The sequence below is a fragment of the Rhinopithecus roxellana genome, chromosome 12 (assembly GCF_007565055.1).
Source record: "Rhinopithecus roxellana isolate Shanxi Qingling chromosome 12, ASM756505v1, whole genome shotgun sequence".
Classification (NCBI taxonomy): domain Eukaryota; kingdom Metazoa; phylum Chordata; class Mammalia; order Primates; family Cercopithecidae; genus Rhinopithecus; species Rhinopithecus roxellana.
This window is the reverse complement of record NC_044560.1, coordinates 15,269,716-15,288,110: the sequence shown is the minus strand read 5'-3', so window position 1 is coordinate 15,288,110 and position 18,395 is coordinate 15,269,716. Positions and strand designations below refer to the sequence as shown.

Sequence of the window (18,395 nt, the reverse complement as noted above, 5' to 3'; positions counted from 1 at the left end):
CCAGATGGTCTGCATCTGAATTGGACCGCAGAAGTATACATAACTTTCTGATAAGACATATAACCAGTTTGGTCAGAAAAGTAATATATTCTTCCCTAAATACCGTACATGATATAAAGCCATGCAATCAACTGGAAAGGCTAATGAGACTTGAGAGAAAGAGCTATGTCCGTTTGCTAATTATCATATCCTAAACACACAGCAGAATGCCTGGCACAGAGCAGGTATTCAATAAAGATTTGAACAGAGGCTTTTTTCTTCACCATTATGGTGCTTTGTTTTATTTTGTTTGCTTACGAACAAGGAAGCTGAGGAAAACAAGAGAGAACAGAAAAAGTGATGCAGATATATTAAATGTCAAAGAGGAGACAAAGGCCTAATTTAATCCAAAGATATAACACTACTAAGAAAGATCCCTGAAAATCAGTCAAAAGCTTTATCCTAGGTCTAATCTGTACTCTTAAATCTCTGAAATAGTGATTTTCACATTTCAGTATGTATCAGAATCACCTGGAAAGCTTACTGAAAATGGTAAACTGACCATAAATGTTTATGTATTCTCCCTTCCAAAAACATCTTTAAAATGACAGAAAAGAAAGAAAGTATCAACTGAGAAACAAGAGGGGAGGAAACAAAAGTCTAGGAAAGACTTTTTTTTTTGAGACAGGGTCTTGCTCTGTCACCCATGCTGAAGTGCAGTGACACGGACACAGCCCACTGCAGCCTTGACCTCCTGGGCTCAAGTGATTGATGCTCCCACCTCAGCCTCCCGAGTGGCTTAGACTACAAGTGCGTACTACCACGCCCAGCAAATATTAAAAAAAAAAAAAAAAAATTTTTTTTTTTGAGACGGAGTTTCGTTCTTGTTGCCCAGGCTGGAGTGCAGTGGCACGATCTCGACTCACTGCAACCTCCACCTCCCGGGTTCAAGCGATTCTCCTGCCTCAGCCTCCCAAGCAGCTGGGGTTACAGGTGTCCACCACCACGCCCAGCTAATTTTTTGTATTATTGGTAGAGACAGGGTTTCACCATATTGGCCAGGCTGGTCTTGAACTCCTGACCTTACGTGATCCGCCTACCTCGGTCTCCCAACGTGCTGGGATTACAGGCATGAGCCACCGAGCCTGACTTAAAATTTTTTTATAGAGATGGAGTCTCGCCATGTTGCCCAGGCTGTTCTTGAACTGGGCTCAAGCAATTCTCCTGCCTTGGCCTCCCAAAGTACCAGGATTAACAGGAGTGAGCCACCATGCCCAGCTTATGAAAGATTTTAACGTTTTTAAAAGGTGAAAGTGAACAGGGGAGATAAATGACATGGGGCAGAAAAGTTACAATCTGTAGTGGGAGTTACAGACAACAGGGAAGAAATCTGCTCCTCCCAACTCCCAAGAGCCTCTGAAGTACCAGCTCAAGATGGAGGCAAGTATCAACCACAGATTTGAAAAACAGGGGAATTCCCTAGAAATCAATATACAAGTTAGCTAGATATCAGCCCCATCCTGGGCTTCCCCATCAGGAGACTATTCTCCGAAGAAAACGATGAGAGAGATTCCTGACTCAAGAGTACCCAGTCACAGCAGAGAGGGTGAAGTATTGGGTTGAAAACAAGTATAAGTAAAAATCTATGTATATGGCCGGGTATGGTGGCTCACACCTGTAATCCCAGCACTTTGGGAGGCTGAGGTGGGAGGATTAGTTGAGGTCAGGAGCTCAAGACCAGCCTGGCCAAAATGGTAAAACTCCATCTCTATAAAAAGTACAAAAATTAGGGCGGTGCAGTGACTCAAGCCTGCAATAATCCTAGCACTTTGGGAAGTCAAGGCGGGCGGATCACCTGAGGTCAGGAGTTTGAGACCAGCCTGAGAAACATGGCAAAATCCTATCTCTACTAAAAATACAAAAATTAGCCGGGCAAGGTGGTGGGTGCTTATAATCCCAGCTACTCAGGAAGCTGAGGCAGGAGAATCGCTTGAACCCAGGAGACGGAGGCTGTAGTGGCCGAGATCATGCCACTGAACTCCAGCCCAGGCAACAGAGCGAGACTCTATTTCGGAAACAAAAAAAACCCAGGCGTGGTGGTACATGCCTGTAATCCCAGCTACTCAGGCGGCTGAGGCATGAGAGAGAATAGTTTGAACCTGGGAGGCGGAGGCTGCAGTGAGCCTAAATCGTGGCACTGCACTCCACCCACTCCACAGTCTCCAGCGAGACTGTGTCTCAAAAAAAAAAAAAAAAAAAAAAAAAAAAAAAAAAAATTGTATGTATAGAACTGTGGGGACTCTAAGCCCAATCTCAACACCGAGAATCCAAAGGCTAAAAAGCATTCCTGCCTCTAGCCTCTCCACCGGAGAGCAGGTTGAAGATTCTTCCCTAGAGAGAGTGAGAGATGACATCCAGATACTGACATTTGAGCGTTCCCAAGTGAAAAGGGTAGCCTAAGTCTGATCCTACACTGAAGTCCAACAGGTAACCACCATGAACCCAAAGCTTTCTTTTTTTTTTTTTTTTTTTTTTTTTTTGAGACAGAGTCTGGCTCTGTCACCCAGGCTGGAGCGCAGTGGCCGGATCTCAGCTCACTGCAAGCTCCGCCTCCCAGGTTTGCACCATTCTCCTGCCTCAGCCTCCCGAGTAGCTGGGACTACAGGCGCCCACCACCTCGCCCGGCTAGTTTTTTGTATTTTTTAGTAGAGACGGGGTTTCACCGTCTTAGCCAGGATGGTCTCGATCTCCTGACCTCGTGATCCACCCGTCTCGGCCTCCCAAAGTGCTGGGATTACAGGCTTGAGCCACCGCGCCCGGCCGAACCCAGACCTTTCATCCAGCTTTTAAATGCTTCGTTTTTATTTTTTTGAAGGAGTCTCACTCTCATCACCAAGGCTGGAGTGCAGTGGCGCGATCTCGGCTCACTGCAACCTCCACCTCCCGGGTTCAAGCGATTCTCCTGCCTCAGTCTCCTGAGTAGCTGGGATTACAGGCACCCACTACCACGCCCGGCCAATTTTTGTATTTTTAGTAAAGACAGGATTTCGCCATGTTGGCCAGGCTGGTCTCAAATTCCTGACCTTAGGTGATCTGCCCGCCTTGGCCTCCCAAAGTGCTGGGATTACAGGCATGAGCCACCGCACCCAGCCTGCTTCCTTCTTAAATACGAATGCCCGTCCATTCAATGATCACCAAGCCTCTAACATGAAAGACACCAAAAACAGAAAAAAAGGACCTTAAGAAAACAAGAAATACTATAAACAGATATAAACATCCAAAACAATTACAATCAATATTGTCGGGGGAGATACTGTTCCCATGAAACAAAAACAGATGTCTAAAATTCATCAAAGAAAAAAAGTGCAGGAAAAGCATACTATTCAGAAATATAGCTGTCCCTTGGCATACATGCGGGACTGGTTCCAGGACCACCTTTGTATATCGAAATCTGCTTATACTTGAGTCCCACAGTTGGTCCTGTAGAAACTGCACATATGTCGGCCCTCCATACACTCTGGTTTTGCATCTCTTGAATATGTGATTTTTGATCTGCGTTTGGTTGAAAAAAAATACACGTACAAGTGGAACTGTGCAGCTTAAATGTATTGTTCCAAGGTCAACTATATATATCAGAGGAAAGAGGAGAGCTCTAGATAGATACTACTGTGGGGTTGTGCTGGGGTACAGAACTACTAATCTTTTTTTTTTTTTTTTTTTTCAGTGTCTTGCTGTTACCCAGACTGCAGTGTAACTGTGAGATCATGGCTTACTGCAGCCTTGATCTTTTGGGCTCCAGTGATTCTCCCACCTCAGCCTCCTGAGTAGCTGGGACTACAGGTGGCACCACCACACCTGGCTAATTTTAAAAAAAGTTTTGTAGCTTTCGCCACTTGGCAGCCACTCAACCCAGCCACTTCTAGGTCCCTGCCATCCTGCTCCTTCCCTCCCTGGGAACCAGCCCAGTTCCAAGCCGCCCACAGAGCCTCCGGGAATGCCTGGCTATAAGCTGGCTTTAATCTTGACAGCCATGCTGTGGCCAGAGACTTCTGCTACTTTGAAATGTATGATACAAGCCCTGATGAACAGAGAAGCAATAGTGAGGGACTTGGAAAACCTGGGCGAATGAGCACTTCCTTATAAGATCTCTGTCAACAGCACAGCAGAGGCGGGTATTTCTTGGTGAATTTTTATGCACCAACCACAACTGTTGAAAGCATGATGGAGCACTTGTCTAGAGATGCAGATGTGATTAGACAGAGTATTGTGAAACATCCCAGGAACTAAAAGAATATGAAGAGATTGTCCTAGTCTCACTTGATGAAAAACTATATTCCACAAAGCAGCAGCAGTGAGGGCCAGGTACAGTGGCTCACATCTGTAATCCCAGCACTTTGGGAGGCCAAGGTGGGTGAATCACCTGAGGCCAGGAGTTCAAGACCAGCCTGGCCAACAATAGTGAAACCCCGTCTCTACTAAAAGTACAAAATTAAGCCCAGCGTGGTGGCATGCGCCTATCATCCCAGCTACTTGGGAGGCTAAGTCACAAGAATGACTTGAGCCAGAGAGGTGGAAATTGAAGTGAGAAGATTCACTAGACTTTAGCCTTATATAGAATTCCTTCACATTTGAGCAGCATGGATGAGAAGGAATAGTTTGCAAGCCTGGCCTTTATTTAACAGTGTGTTGCAGGTGCTGTTTGATTTTTCTAAAGTATTTTCAGCCCATACTCCCCTTTGCTGCAAGAAGTAGGGAACTGCTCACTGACAAGCTTCTCTATCATCTCTGGCACCAGTGGATCATTCTTGATTTTGTTTACATTAGTGTCATTTCTTTGTCAGCGAGGACTTTTCCCCTTCCAACAGTCACACCCTCCGCCCCCCGCCTTTTTTTTTGAGACAGAATCTCACTCATTCTGTTGTCCAGACTGGAGGGCAGTGGTGTGATCTCGGCTCACTGCAACATCTACCTCCTGGGTTCAAGCGACTCTCTTGTCCCAGCCTCCTAAGTAGCTGAGGTTACAGGCACCCACTACCACATCCGGTTTTTTTTTTTTGAGACGGAGTCTTGCTCTGCTGCCAGGCTGGAAGTGCAGTGGCGTGATCTTGGGTCACTGCAACCTCTGCCTCCCGGGTTCAAGTGATTCTCCTGCCTCAGCCTCCCAAGCAGCTGGGACTATAGGCGTGTGCCACCACACCCAGCTAATTTTTTGTATTTTTAGTAGAGATGGGGTTTCACCATGTTGGCCAGGATGTTCTCAATCTCCTGACCTTGTGCCTTGTGATCTGCCCATCTCAGCCTCCCAAAGTGTTGGGATTACAGGTGTGAGCCATCGTGCCCGGCCACTTTTTTTTTTTTTTTTTTTTTAGTAGAGACAGGGTTTCACCATGTTGGCCAGACTGGTCTCAAACTCCTGACCTCAAGTGATTCACCTGCCTTGGCCTCCCAATATGCTGGGATTACAGGTGTGAGCCACTGTCTCTGGCCAGTAAAAACAAAACTTGTAATACCACCTGGGATTGTAAACTAGTCATTCAGACTGTATAACCACATAGAAATAAAAATTGAAGAGCAATGTATTATATGGGCAAATTTTGCTCTGAGTAACAAACTTGATTTTAGGAAAAAAAAAAAAAATTTTTTTTTTTTAAGAGAAGGAGTCTCACTATGTTGTCCAGACTTGTCTTTTTTTTTTTTTTTGAGACAGAGTCTCACTCTGTCACCCAGGCTGGAGTGCCGTGGCCGGATCTCAGCTCACTGCAAGCTCCGCCTCCCGGGTTTACGCCATTCTCCTGCCTCAGCCTCCCGAGTAGCTGGGACTACAGGTGCCTGCCACCTCACCCGGCTAATTTTTTGTATTTTTAGTAGAGATGGGGTTTCACCGTGTTAGCCAGGATAGTCTTGATCTCCTGACCTCGTGAACCACCCGTCTCGGCCTCCCAAAGTGCTGGGATTACAGGCTTGAGCCACCGTGCCCGGCCTCAGACTTGTCTTAACTCCTGAGCTCAAGCAATCCTCTTGCCACAGTCTCCCAAAGTGCTGGAATTATAGGTATGAGCCACTGAGTCTGGCCAGAACTATTAAATTTTTTATTTTTTCATTTGTTTTTAGAACTACTAATTTTATTATAAATCTATTGGTATTTAATTACTTAACTTAGATATATAAATTATTATTATTTTTAAACTCACTAACTCAACTTTATTTTATTTTTTTGAGATGGAGTTTTGCTCTTGCTGTCCAGGCTAGGGTGCAATGGAGCAATCTCGGCTCACTGCAACCTCCGCCTCCCGGGTTAAATTGATTCTCCTGCTTCAGCCTCCTGAGTAGCTGGGATTATAGGCATGTGCCACCATGCCCAGCTAATTTTGTATTTTTAGTAGAGACAGGTTTCTCCATGTTCGTCAGGCTGGTCTTGAACTCCCAACCTCAGGTGATCTGCCCATTAAGCCTCCCAAAGTGCAGGGATTACAGGCATAAGCCACAGCGCCCAGCCTAACTCAACTTTAAATTTTCTTTTTTAACAAACCCTCTTAAGTCCTTCCAGTACCAATAACATCAGCATCACCTGGGAGCTTGTCAGAAATGCAGAATCCAGCTGGGTGCAGTGGATCACATCTGTAATCCCAGCACTTTAGGAGGCTGAGGTGGGTGGATCGCCTGAGGTCAGGAGTTCGGGACTAGCCTGGCCAACATGGTGAAACCTCATCTCCACTAAAATTACAAAAATTAGCTGGGTGTGGTAGCAGGCACCTATAATCCCAACTACTTGGGAGGCTGAAGCAGGAGAATTGCTTGAACCCAGGAGGCTGAGGTTGCAGTGAGCTGAGATTGCACCACTGCACTCCAGCCCAGGTGCCAGAGTGAAACTCCATGTCAAAAAAAAAAAAAAAAAAAAAGAAATGAAGGATCTCAGGCCCCCTCCTAGAACTACTGAATCTGATGTACATTTTTAACAAGATCCCCAAGTGATTCTGAAACACTGAAGTTTGAGAAATATTGCTCTAGTTGTTTTAAGTGGTCCAGAACTTAACATTACTAAACTGGTTCCCCAAAAACACATGCTTTAAAGCAAGCCATGAATTGGGAGATAACAACAAAACCAAAGAACTTTAAACCTAAGGCAATTTTAAGAGTACTGGCAAAAAACAAAAAAAAACAAAACAAAAACAAAAACAAAAACAAAAAAAAACACCCAAACTAGCTGTGCACATGGAATTTTTTTTTTTTCCCCTGAGTCTTGCTCTATTACCCAGGCTGGAGTGCAACAGCATGATGGCGTGATCCTGATTCACTGCAACCTCCACCTCCTGGGTTCAAGCTATTCTCCTGCTTCAGCCTCCCAGGTAACTGAGATTACAGGCGCCAGCCACCACACCCGGCTAATTTTTGTATTTTTAGTAGAGATGGGGTTTCACCATGTTGGCCAGGCTGGTCTCGAACACCCAGCCTCAAGTGATCCACCCATTTCAGCCTCCCAAAGTGCTGGGATTACAGGTGTAAGCCACCACGCCTGGCGCACATGGAATTTTTCTCTACTTTTTAGGAAGGGTGAGAAACCAGACTGAATGATATAAATACACCACAGGTATTTAAATATCTTGCAACAGTGCCATCTGGTATGAGTACTCAAGTTGGTTTTCTACCCAGACCAGCTGGTGGTACATTGCACAGCACAACCTGGGACAGTGAGGGATCATACAACTTTCCCTGACTGTTGTGGTTTTGTGGAGATGAAGCAAAAATGAGGGAGGGAGGAGAGTTCCATTTCTAGCAAAAAGGAGATCTGTGATGATTCTGTGTGAGAAGGCAGTGGAGGATCTCACCCAGTTGTCTCCTTTTAGTTCAGGAATGGGGGCCAGAAACAGCTTAGGCTTTAGAGTAGACAGCTGACTGCCAATTCCTTTGTGAATTAGGGCTATCAGCTATTCAGCTCACCCTTTCTTCCTGTTTCTTCACTTCCTCAGAATGCTTCTGCAACGCCACTTTGAGCGACTCTCTGATGAGCTGGACTTCAACTTCAGAAGCAGAGAGTTTCTTTTCAAGGTCAATCTTTTCTCTGCTCAAGGCTTCTGTCTTCTGTGCAAACTGTGCACGTAAGAAAGTGTTTTCTCGCTGCAATTCCTGCCAGAAAGATTCTCAATATGTAACTGTTCTCTACCCTTATAGTCTCATGTACTTTATTTATTCCCAGCATACTTCATGGTCAAGTATCATTTTCCTCCAATAATTTCTTTAAGAAGTGGTTCTCAACTGGGTCTTAGGGTTAACAGCATCAGCCTTACCTATTGCTGTAATTTGTTAGCAATGTGCAATGCAATTTCTTAAGCCTAACTCCTAGGCCAACCAAATCAGAAACTATAGGGATGGGTCCCAATAATCTGTGTTTTAACAAGCGCTCCAGGGATTCTGATGCACACTCACATTTGAGAACCACTGCCTTAAAGCAATACCTAAGCCACTGTATACTGGAAGGAACCCAGGACAAGACATCAGAAGACCTGGGCTTAAAGCCTGGCTCCCCTCCACTCATTCTCTATATTATCTCAGGCAAGGTCTTCCTCTTTCTCGGGTTTCAATTCTTTCATCAGTAAATTTGAAAAATTAACTAGATTTTATTTAAGGCACTTCCCACTGTTAACATTCTGATTCTATGAGACAGGATACTGCCTTAATTAGGTAGCAAAGCCAGTGCTATAACCTGTCAAATATCCAACATTCAAATGCCCAAACTGCAGAGGCTTGGTCAACAAAGCAGGCTTCTTTTCAAGCTCTCAACCCCCACAACCATTGATCTCAATGAGAATATTATCTTCTTCAGCTGCTCCTAGATATGGAGGATAAAAATGAGAATGGCTGGGTGCAATGGCTCACGCCTGTAATCCCAGCACTTTGGAAGGCTTAGGTAGGCGGATCACGAGGTCAGGAGTTCGAGACCAGCCTGGCCAATATGGCGAAACCCCATCTCTACTAAAAACATTAAAAATTAGCCAGGCATGGTGGCAGGCGCCTGTAGTCCTAGCTACTTGGGAGGCTGAGGCAGGAGAATCGCTTGAACCAGGAAGACAGAGGTTGCAGTGAGCCGAGATTGTGCCACTGCACTCCAGCCTGGGTGATAGAGCAGGGAGAAAAAAAAAGAGAGAACGGCTCTAAATCCCGCATCATCTTTGCCTCTCTCTCCTTTTGGCCAGGGCTAGAAGATTAAGTCTTCTCATAACATCACTCAACTCTAGGACTTTACTATCTACCTTTCTCCCAAGTATGTCTTGACACCCAGCCATCTGGACTTTCACCTGGTTCTTAGCCTTTTCTGCCACCACTAGGGCATGATAAAGGGTGCTTTATAATTAGTATGTTACTCTTTGAGGGTAATTAATATGTTTACTCTTGATCTCTTTTGTATCTCCTGGATACTTAATGGTGCCAAGCATAGGGAAGACACTGAGTTATGACAAACAGAATGCCATCTTGATTGCCAATACTTACCTGTAGCCTCAGCAAGCAGACATCACCAAAGGGGGCAGGGCGGCCCAAGAGGGCACTGTGGACTTGCAGTTCGCTCTCTCGCACTTTCTGCTCCAGCTGAGAGATGTGTTTCCTCTGCCTGCACAAGCCGGTAGAATCGGGTCAAGGTCCTGATGCTAACCCCTCACAATATAAGCCCCTACTAAATATAATCCCTATTATGTAAGCAAGATCTTAGATTCTGGATATCACTATTTTCTGAAGGAAGAACAAATGAGAAAGATAACTGAGGGGAAATGAGGAAAAAATCAGAGGCAATGAACTGGCTACCCCCTTCAGGCATTCCCTAGAGCCCTAAAGAAATATATAACTGGCCTATCACGTTATATATACGACTAGGCTGCTTATCTAACTGCCTCCACCGTGAGGCAAGACGTGGGCCTAAACAGAGGAGGAATGTTTTGCCCTTGGGAAGACTCCATTAGGTGTCTTCAATGGGGCCTGGGAGAGTAGTCTGGCTCTGTGGTACCCCTTGCCCTCTTACTTATCAATGAGAAGCTCTTTTTCTTTCAGAAGGTGTTCATTACTGTTCAAGATGCTGATCCACTGTGCTGGCTCTAAGATGGGCAGTGAAGGAGCAAAAGCAGGAGGATGGTGGCAGATGGCTCCGTTCTGAAGCTGAAAGGCAAGTAGGCCCAGATGAGCTTGATCTTGACCCATACATGCCTGAAAACACCTGAGCAGTAATCAGCTGGGTCTGTAGTCAAGGCCCAACTTGGCTCAGCCTGATGAGGCCCAATGTTTATGAAATAATTTTAGCTCTGAGGCATGACTGGAAAGAACCTGCCAGGAAGGCTTCTGCCAACTGAACACTCCCTGTTCAAAAAGGCTCTAGTTTCTAAGAAAAGGTCAGTTATCTTTTATTATCTAGCAACAGAGGCAAACCAGGAGCTAGGATGTCCTCACCAACCAAGGAAGGGGAATATGTCTGCTCCCTTCCTTCCCACTCTTCAGCAGCATAAGGATTTTTTAAAAGAAAATATGCTGGGCGCGGTGGCTCACGCCTGTAATCCCAGCACTTGGGGAGGCCAAGGCGGGCAGACTGCCTGAGCTCTGGAGTTCTAAACCAGCCTGGGCAACAGGTGGAGGGTGAAACCCTGTCTCCACTAAAAAATACAAAAAATTAGCCGGCGGTGGCGGCATGCGCCTGTGGTTCCCAGCTACTCAGGAGGCTGAGGCAGGAAAATTGCTTGAACCTGGGAGACAGAGCAAGACTGTCTCCAGAAAAAAAACACATACACACACACACACACACACACACAAAAGAAAATAAAAAAGAAAATACAGGCCAGGTGCAGTAGCTCACCCCCCGCCCCCCAGCTTTGGGAGGCTGAGGCGGACAGATAACAAGGTCAGGAGTTCGAGACCAGGCTGGCCAGCGTGGTGAAACTGTTTCTACTAAAAATACAAAAACGACCCAGGGGTGGTGGCACGCATCTGTAGTTTCAGCTACTCAGGAGGTTGAGGCAGGAGAATCACTTGACCCCCCTGGGAGGTGGAGGTTGCAGTGAGCTGAGATCATGCCACTGCACTCCAGCCTGGGCAACAGAGCGAGACTCCATCTCAAAAAAAAGAAAAAAAAAAAAAAAAAGAAAATACAAAAGTGATAGAGAGAACACAGGGGCTCAAAGAAGGTTTTCATATTTATTTATTTACTTATTTTTTGAGACGGAGTCTCACTGTCATCCACGTTGGAGTGCAATGGAGTGGTCTTGGCTCACTGAAACCTCCACCTCCCAGGTTCAAGCAATTCTCCCACCTCAGCCTCCCAAGTAGTTGGGACTATAGGTGCATGCCACCACACCTGGCTAATTTTTACATTTTTAGTAGAGGCAGGGTTTCACTCTGCTGGCCAGATTGGTCTCGAACTCCTGCCCACCTTGGCCCAAAGTGCTGGGATTAAAGGCATGAGTCACTGCACCTGGCCTCAAAGATGGTTTTTAAACCCTAGCTCTACCAATCACCAGCTCTATGACCCTGGACAGATTATGTAGTCTAAGAACCTGGTAAGTTTCTACATCTACCTCGTTAGTACACTATGAAGATTAAATAAAATTCTGTAGCCTAGTAACTGGTATAAATACCTTTTAAATTTTCCTTTGTAACCTTTTGCTATTTTGCAGACCCTAACTGGTGCTTAATTTAACCACCAAACAGATTCAATGGCCAACAGCTCACAAGCCTGTATTTCCTGTCTACAAACATCTTCCTTCTTTTTACAGCTATTTTCTTTAAAGCCAAAATTCAAAGGACAAAAGCTATTACAATTCTAAGAACTGTACAGAACCTAGAAAACCAAGGAAAGATGGACCTCTACCTGCATTTGCTCCATCTGTAAACGGATCAATTCCAGCTGCTGCCGACAAGTGCTGAGTTCACAAGATTGCTCTCGGGGATGCCAAGTGTCAGGACTCGGCTGCCACACCTGAGAGGGCAGCGGCTTGGAGAGCCCGGGAGCAGGCTGGAGTCCCAAAGGGAGGACCCCACTGCTATTAGAATGTGGTCCATTCCGCTCAAACACTGCCCCGCTGCCCGGTGCCTTCTTGGCCTCAGGCAACACTTTGTACAACTCCTTACTTGTGCTGGTTCTTGGGTTGTGGAAGCGGACTCGGTGGTGAGGATCTGAATAAAGTGTCTCCATCACTGCCGACTGATTGAGGGTAGAGTCCATGCGAGGAATATCAAACTTCCTCGCCTCTTCTTGTCTTTCATGGCCCACTGCTGGAAACCAGGACTGCTCAATTCCATTTTCTCCAGGAGCACCAGAGAGATACACGAGATCTCTAGATAGGCCTGGAGAAAGTTTCATTGCACCGAGGTCTCCATTTCTTGTCATTCCCACACTTTCAGCCAACCCTGACAAAGGGAGTTTGGAGGAAGAGGGTCCAACAGGTGTAGAATTTGGCTTGGCAGGAGAGGTCCCTAAAGTAGAAGGCATCACATGGGCTGTTGGAATGGTTACATGGCTTTTGATGGGCTGGAAAGGAGGACTGCCACTTGAGCTGCAAAAATCTGCGGAGAGAATAGTCTTCCATAAGTAAAAATTGAAGCAGCAAGCTTTCTTGAGTTTGAATGCTATGCCAGAAACTCTCAGCCTGTCCTGAGACCAAGCAGAGAGAGTACCGTCATCAAAAGTATCAAGCAGAAAGACACAGCAACCAAACTGGGAGATGTATTTTCCAGGATCTCAAATGCCATTCACAAGGTAAACCAACAAAAGGCAATAATGGCTTCACTTTTAACTTAGTCCTTTGTACTAGAATAAAAAAAATCATGTCAGTCAACAGACAAAGCTGAAAACTGAACTTTAAAAAAAATTACTTACTTAAGGAAAATGAGTTAGGTCCTACTCTTCTGGAAGCTGGACAACTCTCAGCTATAATCAAATCTAATAAAAATATCCTTTCCAAGAGTCGCCAGAATCTTCTGCGACCTCCAAAAGCTCCCCCAGGAAGGTGAGCAACAAGTCCAAACTATCTGAAGAATGAAGTGAACTAGACAGTCTTGCTCAGTATGCAGGGCATGGAGTATGGCATCTGAGGCAGGATTCTGTTCTCTCTCCCATACCCCAGACCTGACTGCCTGGATATGTGAAGTTATTCTTAGTAACTCTCAGGTTTCACTCTAGCACAGTGAGCACTCTCAATTGGGTACACACTGAAATCCTCTATTTTATATTTTGCCTTTCACTTGGCCCCTTTTTTTTTTTTTTTAACTTTTTCTTCAGACTGAATTCATGTTTCCTTTGGCTCCTGCGTGGTCTTGGGAGACAACCCTTGATTAGCCCTACTGCAGAAGGTTCACATTTCTACCTATTTCCAACTTTCAAGTACTACTCTGAAGGGGACTACTGCAAGCAAACAATAAGGGAGGAATGTGAGGTAACATACTTATTGCTTTCAGCGGGCAGAAAACTAAATAAGGAAACAAGGAATACCAATTTCTTTTCAACTATATTCAGTACTTGTTCCCAACTCAAGCATATCTACGATGGAGAAGAGCGACTACCAACTTGTTTCTCTTTTTTTTTCTCCCCACCAACCAACACAGAGCACACTCAGATAACAACAAATACTGTAATTGTTCCCAGAATTACCTGAGTATAAGATCAGCTACTATCTTCTCATTAAACAACCTTTTTTTTTTTTTTTGAGATGGGGGTCTCACTCTGTCACCCAGGCTGGAGCACAGTGGCGTGATCACAGTTCACTGAAGCCTCAACCTCCCCAGGCTCAGGTGATCTTCCCACCTCCGTTTTTTTATTTTTAGTAGAGACGGGGTTTCGCCATGTTGCCCAGACTGGTCTCGAACACATGGGCTCAAGTGATCCACCCACCTCAGCCTCCCAAAGTGCTAGGATTATAGGTGTGAGCCACCATGCCCGGCCTTAAGCAACTCTTTAAAAATACAGGCAAACCACCTCACACCTGTCAGAATGGCTATTATCAAAAAGATGAGGCCGGGCGCAGTGGCTCACACCTGTAATCTCCAGCACTTTGGGAGGCTGAGGAGGGGGGATCTTGAGGTCAGGAAATCGAAACTATCCTGGCTAACACGGTGAAACCCCACCTCTACTAAAAATACAAAATATTAGCTGGGCGTGGTGGCACGTGCCTGTGGTCCCAGTTATTCTTGAGGCTGAGGCAGGAGAATCACTTGAATCCGGGAGGCGGAGGTTGCAATGAGCCGGGGTCGCACCATTGCACTCCAGCCAGGGCGACAGAGCGAGACTCCACCTCCAAAAAAAAAAAAGAGATGAAAGGCAACAAGTTTGGAGAGGATGTAGAGAAAAGGGAACTCTGGTACACAGTTGGTGGGAATGTAACAACACAGTCATTGTGGAAAACAATGGAGTATGTAGGTTCCTCAAAAAAACCAAAAAACGAAAAATAGTTACCATATGATCCAGCAATCCACTTCTGGGTATATATCCAAAGAATATGAAATTAGTATGTCAAAGAGATATATACAATCCCATGTTTACTGAGTAATTATTCACAATAGCCAAGTTACAGAATCAACCAATGAATAGATAAGGAAAATGCAGTATACAGACACAATGGAATACCAGCCTTATAAAAGATATAATTTATGTCACTTGCAACAACACGGATGAACCTGGAGGACACTAAGAGAAATAAGCCAGGCACAAAAGGACAAATACTGCATGTTCTTATTTGTATGTGGAAGCTAAAAAAACCTCGACACATAGAAATAGAGAGAATAATTGTGGTTACTATAAGTTCGGGAGCAGGAGGAATCGAGATGCTAATCAAAGGGTAAAACATTTCGGTTAGACAGGAGGAATAAATACTTTAAAAAAAGATGTGCAAGCCTTATACTATATGCATAGTATCTAATTTCCTATACTCAAGATGATCTTGGGGATACATAAAAGGCCACACTAAAAAAACACACATACACATAACAAAACAAAAACCTGAATAAGTTCTGACAACATGCATTAGTCTCTCAGGACACCAAGAAAGAAATTTCTCAGTTAAAGGACCCAGTTTCTGATGTCTCACAACTTAAATATAGGACTAGTACACAAAGTTAAGGCAGACTGGTAGTGATAAAGACTTCAAAGACTAGTAAGCAATACAATTTTTTCATTTTTTTTTTGAGACGGAGTTTCGCCCGTTGCCCAGGCTGGAGTGCAATGGCACAATCTCGGCCTACTGCAACCTCCGCCTCCTAGGTTCAAGCAATTCTCCTGCCTCAGCCTCCTGAGTGGCTGGGATTAAAGGCATGCTCCACCACACCTGGCTAATTTTATATTTTCAGTAGAGACGGGGCTTCTCCATGCTGGTCAGGCTGGTCTTGAACTCCCAACCTCAGGTGATCCGCCCACCTTGGCCTCCCAAAGTGCTGGGATTACAGGCGTGAGCCACTGTGCCTGGCCCAATTTTTTCTTTTTTGAGATGGGGTCTCACCCACTCTGTTGTCCAGGCTGGAGTGCAGTGGCACAATCTTGGCTCACCACAACCTCTGCCTCCCGGGTTCAAGCGACTCTTCTGCCTCAGCCTCCCTGAGTAGCTGGGATTACAGGAACCCGCCACCATGCCTGGCTAATTTTTGTATTTCTAGTGGATGGGGTTTCACCATGTTGGCCAGGCTGGTCTTGAACTCCTAACCTCAAGTGATCCACCTGTCTCAGCCTTCCAAAGTGCTGGGATTACAGGGATGAGCCACCGTGCTTAACCATAAGCAATATGTTTTAAATTCTCCATAAAAGCACATAGTATCAGTTCTTATCAAGGGTTGCTGCTCCCATAGTGTAATTACAAAACAGAAGACTGTGAGGTTGTAGCACATGAGGTGTTGCTACCATGAACTCTGCAATACCTCCTACCATTCTCTATCCATAGCACCACTCTCTCTAGATTCACCAAATTCAGTTCTGAGTCCACACCCTCTACTATGGTTTGAAAGTATCTGTCTCCTAAAAGTTCATGTGTTGGAAACTTAATTGCCAATGTAACAGTATTAAGAAGTGGGGGCCTCTAAGAGGTGACTGGGTCATGAGGGTAGAAGCTTCATAATAGATTAGCAGAAGTGAGTTAGTTGTCAAAGCAGTCGGTTGTTATAAAAGCAAGCTTGGGGCCAGGCACGGTGGCTCATGCCTGTAATCCCAGCACTTTGGGAGGCTGAGGCGGGCGGATCACCTGAGGTCAGGAGTTTGAGACCAGTCTGATCAATATGGAGAAACACCATCTCTACTAAAAATACAAAATTAGCTGGGTGTGGTGACACATGCCTGGAATCCCAGCTTCTTGGGAAGCTGAGGCAGGAGAATCGCTTGAACCCGGGAGGCAGAGGTTGCGGTGAGCTGAGATCCTACCATTGCACTCCAGCCTGGGCAACAAGAGCTAAACTCCATCTCAAAAAAAAAAAAAAAAAAAAAAAAAAAAAAGCAAGCTTGGGTTTGGCATGGTGGCTTACGCCTGTAATCCTAGCACTTTGGGAGGCAGAGGCAAGCGAATCATTTGAGGTCAGGAGTTCAAGACCAGCCTGGCTAACATGGTGAAACCCCATCTCTACTAAAAATACAAAAATTAGCTGGGCGTGATGGCGGGTGCCTGTAATCCCAGCTACTCGGGGGGCTGAGGCAGGAGAATCATTTGAACCTGGGAGGCGGAAGCTGCAGTGAGCCAAGATCCCGCCACTGCACTCCAGCCTGAGTGACAGAAATAAGACTGTCTCAAAAAAAAAAGAAAAAAAGGCAAGCGTGGCTCACTCTTGTGGTCTGTGCTTTTCCACCATGTTGTGATATAGTACAAAAGCCTTTGCCAGATGCTGCCACTATGCCTTTGGACTTCCCACTCTCCAGAACCATGGACAAGATAAACATCTTTTCTGTATTAAGTTACACTGTCTCAGGTATTCTCTTATAGTAACAGAAAACAGACTAAGATAACCCCAAAATAATGTCAAAACCAAAGCCAAGAAGAAAAGTACCAATTGACCTAGAAGAATACGGCTTTCCTAATTTTTTATAGATGATAAATGGACATCTTAGAAAATTAAGGTGATGTCCTTGTCCACATTTTTAACTTATCTATTGAGTTTATCTATTTATATTAAGGAAACTGCCTGATTCAGACTAACTGTGCTATAAAATGTAAAGTTACACCCCAACCTTTTTGGTACCCGGGAATGGTTTTGTGGAACACAATTTTTCCACAGATGATGGTGGGGGGGATGGTTTCAGGATCAAACTGTTCCACCTCAGATCATCAGGTATTAGATTCTCGTAAGGACTGAGCAATCTAGATCCCTCACATGCACAGTTCATAATAGGGTTTGTTCTTCTATGAGAATCTAATGTCACCACTGATCTGACAGGAGGCGCAGGCTGAGGCAGTAACGCTTGCTCGCCTGCTACTCACCTCCAGCCGTGTGGCCTGGTTCCTAATATGCATGGACTGGTACTGATTCACAGGCTAAAAGTTGGGGACCTCTGAGTTACACGGTAAGTCTGGTTTGTGGTTTAGATTTTTTTTCTCTTTTTTTTTTTTTTTTTGAGACGGAGTCTTGCTCTGTCACCCAGGCTGGAGTGCAGTGGTGTGATCTTGGCTGACTGCAAGCTCCGCCTCCTGGGTTCACGCCATTCTCCTGCCTCAGCCTCCTGAGAAGCTGGGACTACAGGTGCCCACCACCACACTCGGCTAATTTTTTTTTGTATTTTTAGTAGAGATGGGGTTTCACCACATTAGCCAGGATGGTCTTGATCTCCTGACCTCATGATCCACCCGCCTCGGCCTCCCAAAGTGCCGGGATTACAGGCGTGAGCCACCGCGCCCGGCCAGAATATTTTGAAATGAAATAGCAACACTCATTTTCAAAGGGACCTCTATCTTCTACGATTTTCAAAGGCATTCAAAATTTAGTGTATGGGAACCAGGCAGGTGATACACTTCTGTAGGCCCAGCTACTCAGTAGTCTAACTCAGGAGGATTACTTGAGCCCTCTTGAGTTTATGGCTATAGTACACTATGATGGTACCTGTGAACAATCATTGCACTCCAGTGTAGGCAACATAGCGAGACCCATCTCTTTAAAAAATACAGTGCATGGGATATGTGATTTTTATTTACAGAAATCTACAGTTCCCCAAAACATTGGGGTTCTGCCATTTTAAGAATACAGTTCTAAATCTCTCCTCTACTTAACAACATTTTCTGCCCCCTCCCCACCCTAAAAAACAACTCATTTTTTAGCAAACTTTCTTTCACAGTAAGGGTAGATTCAGCTATTACCAAATCTCAGTCACTTCAGTCTACACCTGAAGTGATTCAGTAGTCTGAATTAAGCCAGTGACTATTTCAGTCTTGTGCAAAGAGCTGAAAGCATTCTGAACTCTTCAGTACCCACCTCTACTCTGTCCC

General features: G+C 45.1%; 1 protein-coding gene and 1 pseudogene across 3 annotated transcripts in view; one reads left to right on the top strand and one right to left on the bottom strand.

Annotated features, from left to right (window-relative positions):
* The window catches only part of CEP85 (centrosomal protein 85), a 45,069-nt gene that overhangs the window by 10,849 nt on the left and 15,825 nt on the right, over positions 1–18,395 (bottom strand). For all 3 annotated transcript variants that reach the window (XM_010355673.2, XM_010355674.2, XM_030913151.1), the window contains exons 4-7: positions 11,822–12,516; positions 9,989–10,122; positions 9,466–9,583; positions 7,918–8,103 (exon numbers count right to left, since the gene is read on the bottom strand). In XM_010355673.2, coding sequence (XP_010353975.2) covers positions 7,918–8,103; positions 9,466–9,583; positions 9,989–10,122; positions 11,822–12,516 — 1,133 coding nt within the window. The remainder of the gene's footprint in view (positions 1–7,917; positions 8,104–9,465; positions 9,584–9,988; positions 10,123–11,821; positions 12,517–18,395) is intronic.
* On the top strand, positions 3,974–4,334 carry LOC104656072 (annotated as a pseudogene).